This window comes from Elephas maximus, chromosome 4, assembly GCF_024166365.1.
Source record: "Elephas maximus indicus isolate mEleMax1 chromosome 4, mEleMax1 primary haplotype, whole genome shotgun sequence".
Taxonomy (NCBI): domain Eukaryota; kingdom Metazoa; phylum Chordata; class Mammalia; order Proboscidea; family Elephantidae; genus Elephas; species Elephas maximus.
The window spans coordinates 181,867,781-181,889,621 of record NC_064822.1 but is presented as its reverse complement, the minus strand read 5'-3'; the positions used below and the strand labels follow the sequence as shown (position 1 = coordinate 181,889,621).

Sequence of the window (21,841 nt, the reverse complement as noted above, 5' to 3'; positions counted from 1 at the left end):
GTAGTAAGGAAGAGGGAGAGAAAAGGATCAGGAGGGCCTCAGAGTGGAGGACAGAAGTTGGAGAGGATGAAGAGAATGGAAAAAACATGTGTAGGAAGATGAAGACCCTGAAAGTATGAGACCTTCATACCTTCAGGACATAGGGACATAGTGACTGTAGGGCAGGGGCCATATTTTATTCAACCCAGGGCCGACATCTAGTTGTCACCCTGTAAATGTCAAATTGGGCCAAACAGAGTTGGAAACCAAGGGTGGCTCCACATGTCTGGGGAAGTCTGCGTCTCACGCAGATTCCACCGTTACCAACTATTTCCTCTCCAGAAGAGGATAAAATCGTACTCCATGGAAAGCTCTACAAGATTCAAAAGTAGTAAAGAAGGAGGCCCCCATCTGTCAGTTTGTCCTGCTGAGGGAGCTTGCATGTTGCTGTGATGCTGAAGCTATGTCACCAGTATTCAAATACCAGCAGGGTCACCCATGGCAGACAGGTTTCAGCTGAGCTTCCAGACTAAGACAGACTAGGAAGAAAGATCCAGCGGTCTACTTCTGAAAAGAATTAGCCAGTGAAAACCTTACAAATAGCAGCAGAACATTGTTTGATATAGTGCCGGAAGATGAGCCCCCCCAGGTTGGAAGTCACTCAAAAGACGACTGGGGAAGAGCTGCCTCCTCAAAGCAGAGTAGACCTTAATGACATGGTGGAGTCAAGCTTTCACAACCTTCATTTGCTGATGGGATGTGACTCATAATGAGAAGAAACAGCTGCAAACATCCATTAATAACCAAAATTTGGAATATACAAAGTATGAATCTAGGAAAATTGGAAATCATCAAAAGTGAAATCAAACGCATAAACATTGATATCCTAGGCATTAGTGAGCTGAAATAGACTGGTATTGGTCATTTTGAATTGGACAATCATATGGTCCACTACGCCAGGAATGACAACTTGAAGAGGAAGGGCACTGCATTCATCGTCAAAAAGAACATTTCAAGATCTATCCCCCAAGCACGATGCTGTCAGTGATAGGATAATATCCATACGCCTACAAGGAAGACCAGTTAATACGACTATCATTCAAATTTACACTCCAACCACTAAGGCCAAAGATGAAGAAATTGGAGATTTTCACCGAATTTGGCAGTCTGAAATTGATCAAACATGCAATCCGGATGCATTGATAATTACTGGAGATTGGAAAGCAGAAGATGGAAACAAAGAAGAAGGATTGTTAACTGGAAAATACGGCCTTGGTGATAGAAACGATGTTGAAGATTGCATGATTGAATTTTGTGAGACCGATGACTTCTTCATTGCAAATACCTTTTTTCACTAACATAAACAGCAACTATACACGTAGTCCTCACCAGATGGAACACACAGAAATCAAATCAACCACATCTGTGGGAAGAGACAATGGAAAAGCTCAGTATCATCAGTCAGAACAAGGCCAGAGGCCGACTGTGGAACAGACCATCAATTGCTCATATGCAAGTTCAAGTTGAAACCGAAGAAAATCAGGGCGAGTCCATGAGAGCCAAAATATGACCTTGAGTATATCCCACCTGAATTTAGAGACCATCTCAAGAATAGATTTGATGCGTTGAACACTAATGACCTAAGACCAGACGACTTGAGGAATGACATCAAGGACATTATACATGAAAAAAGTAGGAGGTCATTAAAAAGACAGGAGAGAAAGACAAGACCTAAATGGATGACAGAAGAGACTCTGAAACTTGCTCTTGAACATCGAGTAGCTAAAGCAAAAGGAAAAACGATGACGCAAAAGAGCTGAACAGAAGATTCAAAGGGCAGCTCGAGAAGACAAAGTATTATGATGACATGTGCAAAGAGCTGGAGATAGAAAAGCAGAAGGGAAGAACACGCTCGGCATTTCCCAAGCTGAAAGAACTGAAGAAAAAATTCAAGACTCCAGTTGCAACACTGAAGGATTCTACAGGGAAAATATTAAACAACACAGGAAGCATCCCAAGAAGATGGAAGGAATACACAGAGTTATTATACCAAAAAAAAATTGGTCAATGTCCAACCAAGTCAGGAGGTAACATATGATCAGGAACCGACGGTACTGATGGAAGAAGCTGAAGCTGCACTGAAGGCATTAACGAAAAATGAGGCTCCGGGAATTGACAGGATACCAATTGAGATGTTTCAACAAACGGATGCAGCGCTGGAAGCGCTCACTCATCTATGCCAAGAAATTTGGAAAACAGCTACCTGGCCAGCTAACTGGAGGAGATCCGTATTTATGTCTATTTCCAAGAAAGGTGATCCAACCAAATGTGGAAATTATCTAACAATATCATTACATCACACGCAAGCAAAATTTTGCTGAAGATCATTCAAAAGCAGCTGCAGCAGTGTAGCGACAGGGAACTGCCAGAAATTCAGGCCAGATTTAGAGGAGGACGTGGAACCAGGGATATCATTGCTGATGTCAGATGGATCCTGGCTGAAAGCAGAGAATACCAGAAAGGTGTTTACCTGTGTTTTATTGACTATGCTAAGGCATTTGACTGTGTGGATCATAACAAATTATGGATAACATTGCAAAGAATGGGAATTCCAGAACACTTAATTCTGCTCATGAGGAATCTGTACATGGATCAAGAGGTGGTCATTCGAAAAGAACAACAGGATACTGCACGGTTTAAAGTTAGGAAAGATGTGTGTCAAGGTTGTGTCCTTTCACCATACCTATTCAATCTGAATGCTGAGCAAATAATCCAAGAAGCTGGACTAAATGAAGAAGAACGGGCATCAGGGTTGGAGGAAAACTCCTTACCAACCTGCGTGATGCAGGTGACACAACCTTGCTTGCTGAAAGTGAAGAGGACTTGAAGCACTTACTAATGAAGATCAAAGACCACAGCCTTCAGTATGGATTGCACCTCAACATAAAGGAAACAAAAGTCCTCACAACTGGACCAATAAGCAACATCATCACAAATGGAGAAAAGACTGAAATTGTCAAGGATTTCATTTTACTTGGATCCATAATCAACACCCATGGAAGCAAGAGTCAAGAAATCAAAAGATGCATTGCATTGGGCAAATCGGCTGCAAAAGACCTCTGGCAAAGTGTTCAAAACCAAAGATATCACCTCGAGGACTAAGGTGCACCTGACCCAAGCCATGGTGTTTTTGGTTGCCTCATACGGATGGGAAAGATGGACAATAAATAAGGAAGACCGAAGAAAAATTTACGTCTTTGAATTGTGGTGTTGGCGAAGAATATTGAATTCACCACGGACTCCCAAAAGAACGAACAAATCTCTCTTGGAAGTACAACCAGAATGTGCCTTAGAAGCAAGAATGGCAAGACTACATCTCGCATACTTTGGACATGTTATCAGGTAGGACCAGTCCCTGGAGAAGGACATTCGGCTTGGTAAAGTAGACGGTCAGCGAAAAAGAGGAAGACCCTCAATGAGATGGACTGACACAGTGGCTGCAACAATGGGTTCAAGTATAAGGATTGTGAGGAAGGTGCAGGCCTGGCAGGGTTTCCTTCCGTCGTGCATAGGGTCACTATGAGTCAGAATCCATTCAATGGCACCTAACAACAACAATAGCAACAAAGAAGGAAGAGGAAAAGGAGGAGGGGGAAGGAGATGAGGGAGGAGAGGGAGAAAAGGAAGCCGTAGGGAGATGGGTATTTTAAACAAAGGTAAGTGGATTCTTTACTGCAGAATTCCTACCACTTGTCTATTAGTTTGTCCAGTTTGTCTTACTGTGGTGGCTTGCATATTGCTATGATGCTGGAAGCCATGCCACCAGTATTTCAAATACCTCTTTAAAGTGTTAAAAAGCAAAGATGTCAGTTGGAGGACTAAGGTGCACCTGACCCATGCCATGGTATTTTTTCAATGGCTTCACATGCATGTGAAAGCTGGACAACCAATAAGGAAGACCAAAGAATTGATGCCTTGAATTATGGTGTTGGTGAAGAATACTGAATATACCATGGACTGCCAGAAGTACGAACAAATCCGTCTTAGAAGAAGTACAGCCAGGAAGCTTCTTAGAAGTGAGGATGGCGAGACTTTGTCTCACGTAATTTAGACGTGGTATCGGGAGGGAGGGATCAGTCCCTGGAGAAGGACATCATGCTTGGCAAAGTAGAGGGTGAGTAAAAACAGGAAGACCCTCAATGAGATGGATTGACACAGTGGCTGCAACAATGGGCTCAAGCATAACAACGATTGTGAGGACGGAGTAGGACCCGGCAGCGTTTCATTCTGTTGTACACAGGGTCACTACCTACTCAACGGCACCTAACAACAACAAACTGCAGAATTTAGAGCTTTCAACATGCTAACAGGCCCCGCAGCTCTAAAAAGAGGAATTAGAAAGCAATGCTTCCCAGCCTTATTTGCCCACAAGACTCTTTTCCAGAGATGCCCGTCAAAGTCCCGAAGAACACAGTGCTCTGAGCCACTGTGTTCGGAACGTTGGGTCAGGCACTGGCCCTTGTTTTGAAATCTAATCCAGGGGTTATGAAATCTGGAACTGCCCTCAGAGGTAGTCAGACTCAACTTGACAGCAACAGGTTTAGTTTGGGTTTGGGTTTGGGTAGCCCTCCTTTACAGCAGTGGGAACTCAGTAAAGAAGGAAGAAGGTTACCAAGGCAACACATGGCCTCAACAGCACAGTTAGGACTTAACCCAGCCCTTAAAGCTCCCAGCCTGGAGCACCTTCTCTCTTGCTGCACTGCCTGGAGCCGAAGGCAGAGCCTAGCTCCCGACAGGCCTCAGTTTGCAGTCAAGGGCACCACCGACAGTCCCTCGTGTCCCAGCTGTAATCACCCGTTCTGGCTGGGCTAGGCCTCAGCTGTGCCGGATCTCAACTGTGCCAGGGCTCTGGTTCTCTCTGGTCTTTCCCACCAAACTCTGAGTTCCCCATGGCCAGGTCTGGTCTCCATCACCATCTTGGCCCAGTGCCCTGCACAGAGAGGGCATTCATTTATACATGGTCACAGCAGCAGGAGGGATTCGGGGCAGACACCAGGAAGGACCTTCTGGCAGCTGGGGTTTGGATCACAGGAACGAGCTGTCTCCTTCTCTGAAGGTTTCTGCGAAGAGGGCAGAGGCCAGCTGCCCCGAGGCAGTCCTGGGCACTAGCCCCAGCTTCCTTGTTCCCGGAGAGGGGGGGGTTGGGAGGGGAGGGAAGACTCAGGCCCAGGGAGCTGCCTTCCTGGCCCAGCTCCGGGACCCTAAGCTTGGACCAGAAACAGGGAGGGTGAGATCGCCTGTTGGGACAGGCCCTGGAATGCTGTCCTCCTCCCAAGAACTCAGGCCCACCACCTCCAGGAAGCCACTCCTGCCTGTTCCAGCCTCCCCCATCTTTTCCTCCTTGGAACTCAGACAGCAACTCAGCTCAGGGAAGACTCCCTGAGGTCGTGCTGGGCCCTGCAGAGTCAAGGCAAATGAGGAAGACATGGCCCTGCCCTCAGGGGCTCCCAGTAGGAAGTGGGACTTGGATTGTGCAGTAAGGAGAAGTGGCAGGTACAAGGATATCTCCTCCTCAACAGGAAAGAACTAAAGAGAACCTCCACCAAGCACCCGAGCGTGTCCCTGAGAAAAGGGCCTGTGAGCTGGGCACAAGGCAGGGGAGCAGGAGGAGTGGCCTCAGAGGTGGGCAGGGCAAGCATGCAGGCTGACCAAGGCCCAGTAAGGAACCTATCCTGTGTCACTGAGCATGAGACCTAGCGGCAGCGAAGCACGGTGGTGAGAGGCAGGGCTCAGATCCCAACCCTCAAACCATCATCTTTTGCTAGGCCATCATTGAACCTCTTGGTGTCTCAGTTTCCTCTCTAGAATGAGAACAACAGCACCTGTTCATTGGGTTGTTGAGAGATGCATGACAGGAGCCTCAGAGCAGGGGCCACAGTGAGGCTCCACCATGTTGCCTTCCCTGGTAAGGGGGAGAAGGCCGGGGGCCCCAACCGTGGTCTGAAGGTGGGCTTCCAAGGCCAGGTCCTAAACTCCTGAGGGGAAGTTCACAGTGACTGCTCGGTAAACGCTTGTGCAACTCGCACTGTGGTGAGCACCCCTCTCTCCCTCCTGGTACTGGCCTACTTCCTAGATTTGGTTTTTCTAGTTACCATTTAGTGAGTACTTACCACGTGCCAAACATTCAGCTAGGTTATGTGAGTGTGTGTGTGTGTGTGTGTGGTGTCTGCGTTAAATGTTGATAATTTGATATTAAATTACCAACATCTTACACATGAGAACACCAAGTCCTGAGAGGTTAAGTAATTTGCACAAGGCCACTCAAGCTACTAAGTGGCAGGGTTCTTGACTCCAAGTCCAGTGCTCTGTGCACTACACCACAAACTGACAATAACACAGCCTCGTCCAGAGGTGGGGGTGGTCTAGAAAATGTGCAAGGATGCCCCGTCACACACGCACACACTGCCCCCCTCCCACTAAGCTGGAAGCTCCGTGAAAGCTGACTTGTTCACTACCGTATCCTTGACCCTGACCCGTGCCCCTCGGCCCTCCACCTCCCCAGTGCCCAGCCCCTCTCCTGCAACACCCCACAACTTCCCGTGTACCCTAGTGTAACTGGCACCTCTGGGCCCAGAGCTCAGCCCCCTTCCCTGCCCCTGGAAGTTTCGGCCCCTGCAGGGGGTCCGTCACAGCCTCAAGGCTCAGGAACCCTGGTAGGGAACACTGAGGCCTCCTAGGGAGCTTTTAGAAGATAAAGACATCAGGGCCAGAAATCCAGATTTAACTGGTCTCGGTGGGACCTGGGCTTCAGTATTTCTTTCAAAAGTGATTCTAAAGCGCAGCATGGGTTAGAGCCCAGGCTCTAGGCTCTTGCTTGGAGCTTGCTAGAAGTATGGAACCTCATGTGTGCACCCTTTTGTCTGAGAGGCACTGCTCTGGCCCAACCCCGCTCCACAGGCCGGTGGGTGGTGAACAAGGCCCTCCGCTGGAGGGGGCTGGTGTGGGTTAAAAGTACTGGGAGGGCTGAGTGGGAGGACAGCCAGCACCCCCAGCTCACATCCACGCAATGCTCAGAGGTGGTGGAGTCCTTTCCCTATGACCCTCCTCTGTCCTCTGAGGGTGTCAGGAAGAGTCTCACACCCACTTCACACTTGGGGAAACTGAGGCTGGGGCATAGGCTCCGCTTGACCAGAACATTCCTCACTCTGTCTGGTTTCCCAGTCCTCATGTCAGTGTGTCCTGGGAGGCAGGGGGGAGGAGCGCGACCATCACCCCCACCCAGGTGAGGAACCTGGGGTCAGGGTGGGTGGCGGGGGGGATATGGCTGAGCCTTCCCAGAACTCTGGGCCCTAAGGGGTTAAGGGTTACTGCTGACCCAAAGCCGCTCTTGGGGCAGTGTTAAGCTACAGAGTATCACTTCCTCTGCTCCCCTCAGGGCCTATCTTTGAGTCAGTCTGGGACCAGCCTTAGCAGAGTCCAGGCTGGGTCCCAGGAAACCCCGCTGCTCCTGACAGGGCTCCCTCAATGGACAGAAGCCTGACTGCCTCCAGGACGCACTCACTTCGGGCCCCTCTCTGTGTGGAATGAGTGCAAGGAGAGAGGGAGGGCCAGAGCCCCTGTTCCCTAAACCTCACCATGGGAGGACAAACCCTCCTTCGCACAGATTTGACTGGGGGGTGGGTAAGTGGGTCACCAGCATCCTTTGGGAAGGGTCAGGAGTGAGGGGTGAAGGGACTCCTAAGCAGGGAACGAGGCAGACACTGGCACTGGCCAACCAGGTGTGTTCACACAGGACCCCTTGCCCCCTCCAAATCCCTGCCCTCCAGGGATGAATACAGGGGCCTTCACCCTCCCCTGCTGGGGGATCACAGTTGCCATCGTGATGGGCAGGGCTGTGTTCACAGCAAGGGTCCCCCTTACAGCCCTGGTCATCTGACAGCTCTGCCCCCGACCCAGCCACCCAGGCCCACCTGCCTCATCCCGCATCTCCCAGCAAGCCCAAGCAAAGCAAGGAGGAGGGAGGGAGGAGAGGAGACGAGAGAGAGGCCCCCACCCCCACCCCGTCTGGTGCGGCCTCTCTGCAGACCGAGAGCCCCCACCCTGGCACAGCTGGGCCAAGAGGGCAGGAGGAGGCAAGGAGCTGGAGAAGGGGCGGCTATGCGACCCCCACCCGGGCTTCCTAGCCTGGGGCCTCTCTCCATACCACCCCTCCCCTGCCGGGGGGCTCAGGCCTGAGTCTAAGGGACTGTGGGGAAAAGGGAGGTCCTTCCCTGTGAGAGGAGGAACCAGGAGTGGAAGGATGAATGGGGACCCACCGCAAGAGAGATGCCAGTGGCAGCGGCAGCGGGCTGGCAGCAGTGGTTGTCCGAGGCTGCTGCAGGGACAGGACCGGCTGGATGCACGTCCCTCCGTCCCTCTGTCCATCCAGGGCGGCTCCTCTCCGGGTGGTTCTGAGGCCGGGCGGGCGCTGTTAAAAAGCTTTTTATGTGTGTGTGTGTTAATCACATGATTGCCGTTCACCTGTATTTCGAACAAAGACAGCTCACTGTTTCAAGGCCCCGAACAAGAGTCTGGGCACAGGGAAGAGAAGGGAGGCGGGGGGAGGAGGGTTGGCAGCGCCGGGGGTGGCGTCGAGGAAAACTGGGGGGAGATTGTCCAAGGCCAGCAAGTGAGAGAAAGAGAAAACCCTTATCAAACTCCTAATTCACTGGGCTCCAGGGCCCCAGACACACTGGCCTGATTGTCTGGCTGGTTGTGTGTGTGAGCATGTGTGTGTGTGTGTTCCAGTGTCCACTCCCCCCACCCCCAACATGCCTCTGCCTCGTGTGACTACCTCATTGTGTCCCATTACCCACCCCCACCCCCAGTCTTTCCCAAGCATGAGGCTAGGCCTCCCCAGACCCCCTTTCCAGCCCTACTCCAGACAGGACCCCCTTGGGGTGGGCCTGGGGCCTGGCCCCAAAGCTGAGGAGCTCCGAACCAGGCTGCCAACACAGTTCAGCCTCATCTGTCCCTCCATGCCCACCCCACCTCTGCCTCACCACCCTTGGTTGGGAAACGAAAGGGGTGTAACCTTTGGAGGAGAGACCTAGAAAAGAGGAGAGAAAGGGACCATCAGATGATGGGCAGGGAAGCAAAACCAGAGGGGGTCACTCAGCTAGGGGAGGGGTCCTGAGGGGAGAGATGGGCAGGGAGGCAGGGGAGGGAGGCAGGGTACCTCCTGACCCTTCCCTGAGGTGGAGGAGTAGAACTTCAGGACAAGCAACGCTGGACTCTCGAACCCACCTTCGCCCAGGAGAGGGTGAGCACAATGTGGAGCGAGTTGGGTCCCAGGAAGGAGGAACCCAGAATGCCTCTCAGACCATCTGGAAAGGACCCCCAGCCTCACGCCTGGCCTCCTGGGAACTTTAGTCCTGTCTCTACCTTGAGCCAGGCCAGGTCTTAGGAGGGATGGCTGACTGGAGGGAAGGGACCAAGAGTGTAGCTGAGCCATGTGCACTGGGAAGGATCTGAGCTCTCTCTCTCTTGCCCTGTAAGTCAAGACAGGGAGGGCTCCCTGGCTGGAAAACAGGGCCTGGCACCCAGGAGGCACTCAGTAAGATTTGCTAAATGAAGCCATGCAGGCTGGCCACCCTCGGCCCACATATCCATAGACCTTTTCCCTCCCTTCTGCCCATAGCTCCCCTATCCTTTGTAGACTGCTCATCCCTCTACCTGAGGCAGAGTTTCCAGGTCCCCATTGGGCCCAATTTTCCCCCAAACAACAGGTCCGACCCTCACCCCCATGTCTTCACTCTCCTGGCCTAACCACCCCCATTCTCACCCTCCCTGACTAATCCCAAGCTAAGACCAAGCGAGGTGGGCCTAGGGCGGCCAGTGCAGGGGGCTGGGGGGTGGGGAGGAGGCTGGGGCGCTGGCGGAGGAGCCCTCAGTGTTGGGGATGAAGGCGAGCGCTGGAGGCTCCACCTTCTGCCCTTCCCTCCCGCTCCCCCTCCTCGCTCCCCCTCCTTCCTTCCCCAGCCCTCAGAGCGCTCAGTGCTCAGTCAGTCTCGGGTTGTCCAGCCGGGGTGGTTGGTGGTGAGGATTCAGGCTCCGTCCAAGCGAGGCCTTGGCCTGAGGCTCAGGGCCCCAGCCCCTCCCTCCTAGCCCAGCCAGCGTCACCCCCCAGCCCCGAGCTGGACCGCACACCTTGGGACACGGTTTTCCACTTCCTGAGGACAAGCCCCAGACTGGAGGAAAAGTCCGAGGAGGTGAGTGTGAACCCTGCTCTCCCGACCCCGCGCCTAGGAGCCCACGGTGAGGTGAAAAGAAACTGACACCCCACCCGCCCCCCACCCATCTCTTCTAGGCCCAGTCAGGCAGGGGCAGGAGAGGGAAGAGGGAAGGTGAGCGAAAAGGTGGGAAATTCCAGGAGCGGGGATTAGAGCAGAATAAAGAGTCCGTTTTTCTTCCTTTCCATCAACAAACCTCCACCCAAAAGGAGGTTTAAAAAAACCCAAACCCACCCACACCAAGAGACGGTTGGGACCAGGTGGCAGGGAGAGGCGGAGGCGGGACGCGCCGACTTGGGGGCTGGCATGTGCCCGGGGCCTGGGGCTGGAGCGGGCTCAGGGAGCAGGCAGGGCCGCCACCTCGGGGCTGAGCCTGCCCCGGGCCGGCATGGCCACGCCACCCTCGGGCTGCGCGCACGGCCGCCCACCGCGCCCTCCTCTCGTCCAGGTGGGCGTTGGACTCTTCGCGAGGACCCCGGCGGCGGGCCCGGGGGAGGCGGCCGAGGCGGAGGTGGCCGGGGGCGACATGGCGGAGGAACAGGACCTGTCCGAGGTGGAGCTGAGCCCCGTGGGCTCCGAGGAGCCCCGCTGCCTGTCCCCAGGGAGCGCGCCCTCGCTGGGGCCCGACGGCGGCGGCGGCGGCTCGGGCCTGCGGGCCAGCCCGGGGCCCGGAGAGCTGGGTAAGGTCAAGAAGGAGCAGCAGGACGGCGAGGCAGACGACGACAAGTTCCCCGTGTGCATCCGCGAGGCCGTCAGCCAGGTGCTCAGCGGCTACGACTGGACGCTGGTGCCCATGCCCGTGCGCGTCAACGGCGCCAGCAAGAGCAAGCCTCACGTCAAGCGGCCCATGAACGCCTTCATGGTGTGGGCTCAGGCGGCGCGCAGGAAGCTGGCCGATCAGTACCCGCACCTGCACAACGCCGAGCTTAGCAAGACGCTGGGCAAGCTCTGGAGGTGAGCACGCTCTCCTCCGTCGGGGCCCCCACGGCCTGGAGCCAGGATAGAGCCCTCACCCCACAGAGGGGACTGCCTGGCCTTTCGCCTGGGGTTGCTGCCTCCTTGGATGGGGCAGGATGACCAAATGTGGGGACCGTGCTCAGGAGTACCCTCTTGGGGTTGCGCTTGCTCCCACCTGAGCTGGAGCTCAGAACCCCAGCGACCTAGGTGGGGTCTCCCCACCCGGGGCAGTAGGCTGGACAGCGCCCCCTTGTGGTTGGAATTCTGTCCATGATAGGCTTGCGTGCCTGGGTTTCTTCTAGGGGGAGCCAAGACGGGAGGGAAGGGAGAGGGAAGGATGGGATGAGGAGTCCATACTATGGGCCTTCATTAACTCCCCAACACAGACGTTTAAGGGTGCCACTGCCACCCAGGTCCAGTGGTGGGGAGGATGCAGCAGAAACGCTTGGGAAAGGGGTGACAGCCTGGCCTGGCCTGGTCTGGCCGGAGATGCAGGGAAACTGAGGCAGCCAGACAGAAAACTGGGGGAAGTTCAAGGAAAAGGAGGAATTCATAGGAGTCTTTGAAGGGGTGAGGGATGGAGAAGTGCAGAGGGGCAAATGTCTGCCGCTGCAGGGCCCCATCCTGTCCCATCTGCCTTCCCTGTGCCTCCCTGACCCCCAGCCTCTCCCAAGTTGGAGGCTTCTTCATTCCCTGGTGGAGGGTCACACAGAAAAGGCCTCCCCCCACACCCTGTCCCAGAGCCACCAAGCTGGCCTCTCTCCCTCCTCCCTCTACCGGATGGGCGCCATCTTCCCTCCCAGGGCCCCACCCAGGGTTGAGTAACCTCCTTACCCCAAAAGCCTGGGAGCTGCAGCTGAGCACCCTGGCCAGGAAGAAACCTTGGCCACGTGCCTACCCAGGGTCCCTCAGAATCCTGGGCTCCCTGGCACTAGCCCAAGCCTCCGGAAGCACCCCCCAGGAACGATCCTCACCTCAGCGTGGGGCTCATCCTTGGGGATATGTGAAGCAGGGAACACCCCTCAGGAGCCCCAGGGTGCCAGGAGATGCAGCCCTGGGAGGTCACTGACCCAGCCCACTAGACTGCCCAAGAGTCAGACCCAGAAAGAGCAAAGGAGCCACAAAGGTCACGGAGCAAGTCGGTGGCAGAGCCAGGGCCAGAACCCAGACTTCCTGAGTGGTCTTCCCCCACACTGCCATTGGTGACAGCGGTGGGTCACCACCTTGCTCTAAGACATGGTCAGGGGGGTGGGGGCAGAGGAGAGCAGTGGGGTGGCAAGCCCGGGTTTCAGGAAGTTGGGGCTTTGTCGGAGAAGCTGGTCTCTCTTCTGCTGCTGCCTTCCCCTTCGCGGGCCCCTAGCACAGTACAGGCTGGGTCTAGAAGACCCAGGGCTTAGAGTGGTAGAAGCAGCAAGAGGGCCCCAAGAGACCAGGAGGGATTCACAACAGCCACCTGGCCCTGTTCCTTGCCATGGGATTTGCTGGAGGCCCGCTGCCCCTTCCTCCTGTCCCTCTCAGCTGTCCGCGCTCTGCCTGATCCAGGGGGCCCTGGCCCCAGGCTCAGTGGCTAGTCTGCTGCATGGACCCGGAGAGTCCAGCTCTGCCCAGAAGCAAAGGTCGCAGCAAGCTCCTCTGCCCCAGGTCCATCCAGACCCGGTGGGGCTCGCCCCAGACCAGTACCTTTGGTGCCGTGGGACTGAGAAAAGCAGGTGAGACAACCAGGAGAGAAAGACAGACAGACAAAGCAGGCTGGGGACTGTGAGGAGCAGACCATAATAAGAGTCCGAGGAGAGAGTCAAAGCAACAGTGGACCCCATGTCTCTCACCACCTCCCATCGCCATGGATTTGTGATTGGCCCTCCCATCATCCTTCTCCCAGCCCAGAAGCCTTGTTCCTGGCCACCACACTCAAGCTGTGAGCCCAAGGGCCTGGCTGCCCCTGGAGCCCACCTGGGTTGGGGCAATCAGGAATGGAGGCAAGGCAGTGGATGCCAGGACAATAGCAAGGATCAAAGGCTATGCCCGCAGAGCGTAGGCTCCCTGGACCCCGGGTAGGGGCTCGGAAGCACCTGGATGTGGGTGGGCTGACCAACAGCTCCATCTGCCCCAGGGGCTGCTCCTGAAATTGCCCCCAGACTCACCACTCCCAGGACATCAGGAAGGGGAGGCTTAGGTAGGCAAAACTAGAAAGCAGGGGTCCTACAACTGGACAGACATACAGACAAGTGCGTGGTGTGCTGGGAGCGGTCTGGAGTCAGACAGCCCTGCATCCAGCTCCTGGCTCCTCCATGGCTGTGTGAGCCTTGACAGTCACATTAACCATTGATGCCCATCTGGGAAAGGAGAGTGAGGTGCTGGTCACATGGCAGTGGGTGAAGAGAAGACTTGGCTCCAGGACACTGGAAAGGGTGTCACGGGCTGGAGCCTCTCACCTGGCCTCTTCCGGTCCCCAGCCCCACAGGCCCCTCCCCCAGGGAAAGCCTTCTTGTGCCCTTGGCCTGAGAGGAGGAACAGATGCAGCACCTGGTCCTCCACCTGGGGAGCCCTCAGTTGGGGTTTTCCAGTTTGGGTTGGGGACCAGTCTACCCTCTCCCGGCCTTATCCCAAACCTTGGAGACCAGCAAGGGAGAGGGCTGAGGCAGAGGTACCAGTGAGGATGGGGTTTAGAATTAGAGCTGTAGGTTACATGTCGGGGAGCAGGTCTTGGCAATGTTGAGTGAGGGATGGAGCTGGAGTCAAGGTCAGATCTAAAATTGGGTCTAAGTGGTGGAACCCTGGGGTTTGGGGCTGGGAGAAGCCTGAAGAGAGCTGAGGCTGGAGATCTGGGCGAGGCAGGGGTTGAGGTTGGAGGTGAGGGGCTGAGGCTGCATGAGCCGATTATAAGGTTGGGCTACGGTCATGGGTGGTGGTGGCCCTGGCACTGGGTTTCTATTAGGGTTAGGGGACTGCAGGGAGACAACAGTGGGATCCTAGTGTCAGAATCTTCCCTCTTTTCTTGCCGTTTTCTTTTGATTTGTATTCAGCTGCCAGCTGGGCAGAGGGCACAGAGAGCGTTGGGTGGAGAGGCCTGACGGGGGATAGCAGTGAGCTCAGGGCCTCCAGCCATCCCAGGAGGGAGTCTGCTCTGCCTTCCCTGGGCAGCAATCCCACGACACCCTCGGGGCCTGCTCTCCCAGCCCAGGGCCCAGCCCTCACAGAGGCCTGGCTGGGGGTGAGGGAGCACACATCCTGCATCCCACTCTGACTCGGGGGGCCTGATCTGGGTCCCCATCCTGTCCTCAGTGTATCCACTGAATGGTCTGGGTGAAAGGGAGCCTGGGAGAAAGCTGGGGCTCTGGGCTTGTTCTGGAGGGGATGGCGGGGGAGGCTAAGCTGCACAGGAATGCTGCTGCAGCTCGGAGGTGCCTGGTGTGACCACCCCCTCCCATCTTGCGGCAGGAGGGCTCAGCCTTCTGCCTAGGGGAAGACAGCACCCACTGTGGGGTGAGGAGTGGGAGGGCAGCTGGGGAGAGGCCCTCTGGGCAGACAGACAGACATCTGTCTGTCCCTTGCATCTAGAATCCTATGAGTCTATGTCCTTTCAGAGAGGGACAGGGCCGTCCCACTCCCCTTAGCCCCCTCTGCAAGGTGCACCTTCCTGCCTTCTTACCCTGGAGTGGCCAAGCCTTGAGCACCCCCTCCACCTCTCCTGAGGCTAGAGTTGTGGGCAAGGCCACTGCCTTCAGGGCTGCCCTCCATGGGCTCGTCTTGGGGCGGGGAGAGGGTCTGTCTGCCCACCTCCCAGCTTCCTCTACCTTCGTCAGCTCTTGAACAAGGATACAAAATCTCCCTCAGGAAGCTGTGGCTGCCTCACAGGAAGGAGACTCAGGCCCTGTTCCCGTGGACCCCCAGCACACTGGAATTAACAAAATCAGTATCCTAGGGTTTACGGACCCACCCCTAGGTCCTCCTGTCCAATCCCCAACCCAAGCAACATTAGGATACCCTCAATACAATATCCCTTGCCTGTCTAGTAATTACAACTGAGAGCAACCCTACAGGACAGAGCAGAGCTGCCACATAGGGTTTCCAAGAAGCAGCTGGTGGATTTGAACTACCAACCTTTTGGTTAGCAGCCAAGCTCTTAACCACTGCGCCATTAGAATAGCACCTATTTTTAAAGGTGGGGGGGGCAGCCAGGCCCTAGGCCTCGTGCAAGGAACTTCACACCCATAATCTCAGCCGCTCCTCCCACCAGTGGAGTGGGTATTACCATCCTTCTTTCCTAGATGAAGGAACTAAGGCTCAGAGAAGTAACTTGCCCAAGGCCTCACAGCCGGGAAATAGCAGAGCCTGGGTTCAAACCCAGTCCTTTCTAAAGCCCAGGCTTTTCCCCCGACACCATGCTGCCTCTGTTTGCACACCTCCAACCATCAGGGAGCTCACTCAATAACAAGGCAGTTCATTCCACCTTCAGACTTTAATGATTAGTTTTTCCTTTCCTTGAGCTTACGCCCATCTCCTCGCAACCACCATTCTTATTTCTAATTCCATCCCCTGGGGCTGCCAGGACCAGCAGGCCAACCTCTCTCTAACTCCAGCCCACAACAGATGTGGGGCAGATGTGGGGAGCCTCAGATCTTCCAGTCCATACACCAGAGGGCTCACCCTGGGGGCTCTGGCACTCATGCCGGGCTCCTCGGTTGTCCCCCCCAGGTTGCTGAATGAGAGCGATAAGCGCCCCTTCATTGAGGAGGCTGAGCGACTCCGCATGCAGCACAAGAAGGACCACCCGGACTACAAGTATCAGCCCCGGCGGCGGAAGAATGGGAAGGCGGCTCAGGGGGAGGCAGAGTGCCCAGGCGGGGAGGCCGAGCAGGGTGGGGCGGCCACCATCCAGGCCCACTACAAGAGTGCCCACCTGGACCACCGGCACCCGGGAGAGGGCTCCCCAATGTCAGATGGGAACCCTGAGCACCCCTCAGGTAAGCATGGCACGGGGGCTGGTGACAGGGCCCTGGAGGGAGGAGGGGGTGCATGGCTGGATGCTTCACCGCCACTACTCTGGGTCCTGGGGAGAGCTCACCAGTGCCGGCAGGGCCCCAGCAGGGTTGTGGGGCCCCTGGGAGCTTAGTAGGCTCTCAGGTCCTGGGGGAGGCAGTCAGTAAGATGGCTCTGGCCAGGGTGCTACTGCTGGGTGAAGAGGGCCATATAAGGGGCTATGGGGCCCTGGGGTGGGAAGGGACTGGGGCGGTCACAACAAGGAGAGGGGGGACAGGATGATTTGAGAAATGGGGAGAAGGGCTCATTGCCTCTGGTTCACCACCCAGTCCGATGGGGGAGACGAGACATACGATGTCGAGCACATGCCGTGGGTGGGCAGACAGGCTATCTTGTTTAATTCTCATTAATCATAGTGACAGCTGACACAGCTGAGCCCTGCTGGGTGCCGGGCACTGTACCAGTGGCCATATGGGTATGAATGCATGCAATCCTAACAAAATGTGTGATGATGAGGGAGCTGCTGCCTCATTTTACAGATGAGGAGACTCAGAGTAACTCCCCACACAACTGAGCTCTGAGCCCAGGCAGTTTGGCTCCGGTACCTTTGCTTGGCGCCAGAGAGAGTGCTGAGCACGGGGCCTGGCCCACAGGGCTCCATGCCTTCAGAGGACACGTCTGGGCACCTGCTGAGGGCCAGGCCCTGGAGGAGACACTAGAAATATAAACTAGGGACGCCATGGTCCCTCCCTCAAGGAGCCCACAGTCTAGAGGGAAAAGCAGGAATGAAACAAGTGAACTGTAGTAGACAGGAAGTAACAAGTGCACAAGGTCCAGGGCGAGATCCCGAGGTGACATGACCATCTGTCCATCCACCCAGTCAGGCTCTCCAGAAATATCCAGTTGCCTGCCAAACTCTGGTCAAGGAGGGCTTCCAGAAGGAAGCCATGGCTAGTTGGTATTGTTTCTGTTTGATCTATAAGGAAACTGGTTAAGAGAAGACAGGGATTTGCCCAGGGTGCCACAGAAGTGACAGAGCTGGGATTCAAACCCTGGCAGGTCTCTGAGTCCAAGGCCTTGACCAATGCAGGACTCGGCACTGCCTCTGGTCTGATGGAGGAGGTGTAGGCCTGCCCTCAAGAAGCTCCTGGTGTCCTAAGACCATGCGCATGTGGTCTCCGTGAAGGGATACGCAGTCCAGTCATCCTGCCCCCATAGCTTCAGAGATCCAGGGATAGGCACACACCAGAAGGCCATGTATGTACAAAACCACCACCTCAGAACAAAACTGGAGGCCTAGGCTTTTTCTCACCCTCAAGGCCCAGTTCACACACCCCTCACCTACAAGACCTTCCCCAAACCCCCAAGGCAGAATGGGTGTCACCTCCTCTGTCCCCGAGTCCTTGTAGAGCCGTCGTCACAGCCCTTTCGATGCCACACTTCAGTCATGTGGCTGTCTAGGTCACCCCATAAACCAGAAGCTTTTGAAGACAGGGATCCGCATTATTTATCCTTATATCCCCAGCACCTGGCACAGTGCCTGGCGTTTAGCAGCGCCCCTGCGTGTTTGCTGAATGAATAAGTGAATGAGAACCTGAGTGATGAAGGCACATGGGTGGAAGGCATCGCTTACCTAAGTGCTTCCCTGTGGGGGCCACACAGCAGTTACGGAGATGGAAACAATCAGTGGGGCTGGAGCGAGGGGGGCGCCGGAGCCAAGCCTGGGGAGGAGGACCAGGGCTGATGGGCATGGCACTGTTTGGGGCCAGCCTGGGGAGTAGACCCAGGCAAGCCGGCAACAGTGAAACAGGCGGCCAGAATAAGGAGGGTGGGAGAGGCTCAGCGAGGACGCAGCAGGCAGAGGCTGGAGAGAGAGCGGCAGGGCGGGGCTTCGGCAGCTAGGGAGGACAGGGAGGGAAGCCGGCTTAGGGGATGTGCGGAAGAACTTCCCAACCGGAAAGGCTCTTCGAAAAAGCAGCAGGCCTCTCCGGGAGATGCGTGACAGAAGGGATTCCAGCGCTGAGTGGGAGGAGGGACCCGTTCCTGAGATAGGGGGTTTTGTAAGCAACTAGGACCACTCCAAGACGATTCTATAAACAAATGCCAACTCATGCAGCCATAAACACTTACAACGTGGTGACCCAACCTGAAGGTGAGCCATCGGAATCCATTTGTGCCACGTGCCTTCTGACCTGTACCCCCCCTTCTCTCTCTCTCTCTCCTTTCCCTCTCTTCCACCCAGGCCAGAGCCACGGCCCACCGACCCCTCCAACCACCCCAAAGACAGAGCTGCAGTCGGGCAAGGCAGACTCCAAGCGGGATGGGCGCTCCCTGGGGGAGGGTGGGAAGCCTCACATCGACTTCGGCAATGTGGACATTGGTGAGATCAGCCACGAGGTAATGTCTAACATGGAGACCTTTGATGTGGCTGAGTTGGACCAGTACCTGCCGCCCAATGGGCACCCAGGCCACGTGGGCAGCTACTCGGCAGCTGGCTATGGGCTGGGCAGCGCCCTGGCTGTGGCCAGCGGACACTCTGCCTGGATCTCCAAGCCACCAGGTGTGGCTCTGCCCACAGTCTCACCACCTGGAGTGGATGCCAAAGCCCAGGTGAAGACGGAGACCGCGGGGCCCCAGGCACCCCCGCACTACACCGACCAGCCATCCACTTCTCAGATTGCCTACACCTCCCTCAGCCTGCCCCACTACGGCTCCGCCTTCCCCTCCATCTCCCGCCCCCAGTTCGACTATTCTGACCATCAGCCCTCAGGACCCTATTATGGCCACTCAGGCCAGGCCTCTGGCCTCTACTCGGCCTTCTCTTACATGGGGCCCTCGCAACGGCCCCTCTACACAGCCATCTCTGACCCCAGCCCCTCAGGGCCCCAGTCCCACAGCCCCACACACTGGGAGCAGCCAGTATACACGACGCTGTCCCGGCCTTAAAGGGGACCCTGTCACTACCACCCCCTGCCAGGCCCCTCCTGGGTACCACATCCCTTCCCCAATCTTTGCGCTCTGTTCCTTGCCCATCTGGGACCTGGTAGTGGCTGTGGAGGAGGCTGCGGAGGCTGACTGCCGACAGAAGGCTGGCCCTCGATGACCCCGCCCTGCCCATCCGGGCTCCAGCCTGGGCAAAGCCCTGGGGTGCTAGGCTGGGCTGAGGAGGAAGAGGTTGACTGGTGTCCCTAGACTGAAAGACGAAGGGCTGTGCCTTCCCCCAAGAATGACTGTTGACCCCAGGACCTGAGAAGGACCCACTCACCCTCTGCAGAGAGAAGGGGCATGCAGGGTTGGACGAGAATTGGAGGCTCTGTGAGTGAGGGGCTTGACAGGACCCCATGCCACAGTGCCTAAGGGTCAGGCCAACCAGAGACCACATCAGTGCCTTCAGCCGGCTCTGTCTGCCACTCGGGGGCCAAGGACAGCTCGGAACAGCCTCATGGGGTGTTGGGGGGCTGAGGGCCCAGTGGGGGTTCTCCGTGTCCCCTCAATGCCCCTCCCCTCCTGAACACAGGAAGGAATTGGCACAGAGGCCCCCCAGATCTAATTCTGTGCCAATAACCTCACTCTTTGCCTAATGGAGAATGAGAGCCCCAGCCCTCCCCGAGGCCAGCCTCCCAGGCCTTGGGGCACATCCCAGGAGGTGAGGCAGGGGCTCCGGGAAAGCATTCAGAGACAATTCATGGAGCTTCCTCCCCGGGCTCCTGTCCAACGCCCTTCTTCCCTTTGCCAGGCTCTCTGGCCCCTGCTCTGTCAGCCCCAACTCCCTGGGCTCCCCAAGAGTTCTAGCTGCTCAGGCCCAAACTCTGGGCTCCGGGAGGAGGCACAGGCCCCAGCACCCAGGTGGCCGGCAGCAGGCTGAAGATGCTAAAATCCTGACATGTACTTTCTGCCCTCGCCTTTTGCCCTTTGCCTCCCAGTGGTATTTGAATAAAACATGTAGCTATATCTGCCCCTACTTTCCTGTTCTGCAGCCCCCATGATCCACATGTAACACATTACTGTCCCCCTCTTATTTATCTCAGTAGCCCCCTCCCCTCTTCCAGCTACTCCAGCCCCTATTAACTCCGCATTAAGAATTCCACATAATAAAAGTAAAGGTTCCAGTTACCTGCTTGGTGGGCCTGGCCTGGCCTGTCTCTTGGTCTCTTATCCCTGCACCTGTGTTTCCTCAAACACTTTCTGGAAGGAGCTAGGGGCGGGAGGCAAAGGATAGGCGATCTGAAGGTCTCCTTTTCTCCCCTAAGAAGGTGGGGGCAGTGGAGTGGGTTAGGACAAGCGGGGTCAGTCTGTTCTCAGGGACTGAAGTCGCAGATGGGTGCCTTTCCCCTGCCCAGTTGCATCAGCTCTGCACATGGCCGCTCCACTCCTCACTGGCTCAAACTGGAACTCAGTGCGAGCACCCTCCAAGCAGCCCCACTGCTCACCCAGCAGAGAGGAGCTGGAAGAGAATTCAAGGGGCAGGTATTGGAAGAGGAAGCCCCGGGGTGGTGCAAACGGTTAACAAACTCAATTGCTAACTGAAAGGGTAGAGGTTCGAGTCCGCCCAGAGGTGCCTCGGAAGAAAAGCCTGGTGACCTACTTCTGAAAAACTCTGGAGCACAGTTCTACTCTGACTCGAGCCAGAACTGACTCGACAGCAACTGGGAAAAAAATGTAAAGAGAGGAGGTGGGTCAAGTCTGCCATCTTGTCTGGAGCCAGCAGGCCTGGTCTTTTCTTGCTATACTCCTCCACTGGCTGCCTCCCTCACATATCATTCCATTCAGGGTCTAGCTGAGTCCTGAAACACTGCCCATGTCTAAACCAAGGATGTCAGATCAGACACACAATCTACTCTTAAGTGCTTACTCCCCAAGAGCGCTTTCCTCAGCTCTTTCCAATCTGCCACTCCGCCTCACAAGCACACAGCCCCAGGGACAGGGGAAGTCCCGTCAGCATCTTGCTCCACTGATAGACAACCCTGCTGCTTGGAAGTTCTTCCTTACACCCAGCCAGTATCTGTTTGCTCCTAACAGTTGTAAGTACCATTTACTGAGTGCGCCCCAGGCAAGCGGTTTGCCAAGTGCTTTATGTCATTTAGGCCTACGACGGCATGGGCCCGATCATTTGTTGCCATTTTCCAGGTAGGGAAACTGGAGCTTTGAGAGCTCAATGCTAAGGACTGCTGGTGCCACAATCGGAACCTGGCTGACTGACTTGTGTTCTTACCTATCATGTCTTCCCCCTGCCAATCATTTGTGGGCCCTACTTCTACTTTTGGAGTCCCTGGGTGATGCAGTTAACACACTCAGCTGCTAACCTTTGGGTTAGTCTGAGACCACCCAGAGGCACCTCGGTAGAAAGGCCCAGTGATCTACTTCTGAAATACCAGCCATTGAAAACCCTATGGAGTGCAGTTCTACTCTGACACACATGGGGTCGCCAGGAGTCGGAATCCGTTTGATGGCAACTGTTTTTTTACTTCTGCTTTTAACCTGGACCAGGGCTTCTTTCACGGCATCAGAGCGGATGCTTCCCTAGCCTCTTACTGTTTCTCCCACCCATGGTCTCCAGCCCCTCACTGCCTATTCAGGACACAGGGGCCACCAAGAGCTAGTTCAGTCCTCCCAGGGTGGCCAAACTGCCTTGCTCTGGAAACTGGACCACAAGA

The 21,841-nt window shown here is 55.8% G+C and overlaps 1 protein-coding gene across 2 annotated transcripts; it reads left to right on the top strand.

Annotated features, from left to right (window-relative positions):
• The first annotated feature begins 10,006 nt into the window (after positions 1 to 10,006).
• SOX10 (SRY-box transcription factor 10) lies at positions 10,007 to 20,291 on the top strand. 2 transcript variants are annotated; one of them, XM_049884409.1, is made up of 5 exons: positions 10,007 to 10,229; positions 10,328 to 10,364; positions 10,699 to 11,204; positions 15,903 to 16,171; positions 18,430 to 20,291. In XM_049884409.1, exons 3-5 carry the CDS (start codon positions 10,777 to 10,779, stop codon positions 19,131 to 19,133), a joined length of 1,401 nt encoding a protein of 466 aa, XP_049740366.1. In that variant the 5' UTR covers positions 10,007 to 10,229; positions 10,328 to 10,364; positions 10,699 to 10,776; the 3' UTR covers positions 19,134 to 20,291. The 2 variants fall into 2 exon arrangements, with proteins under 2 accessions (XP_049740366.1, XP_049740365.1); XM_049884408.1 differs by lacking the exon at positions 10,328 to 10,364.
• Positions 20,292 to 21,841: the final 1,550 nt, after the last annotated feature.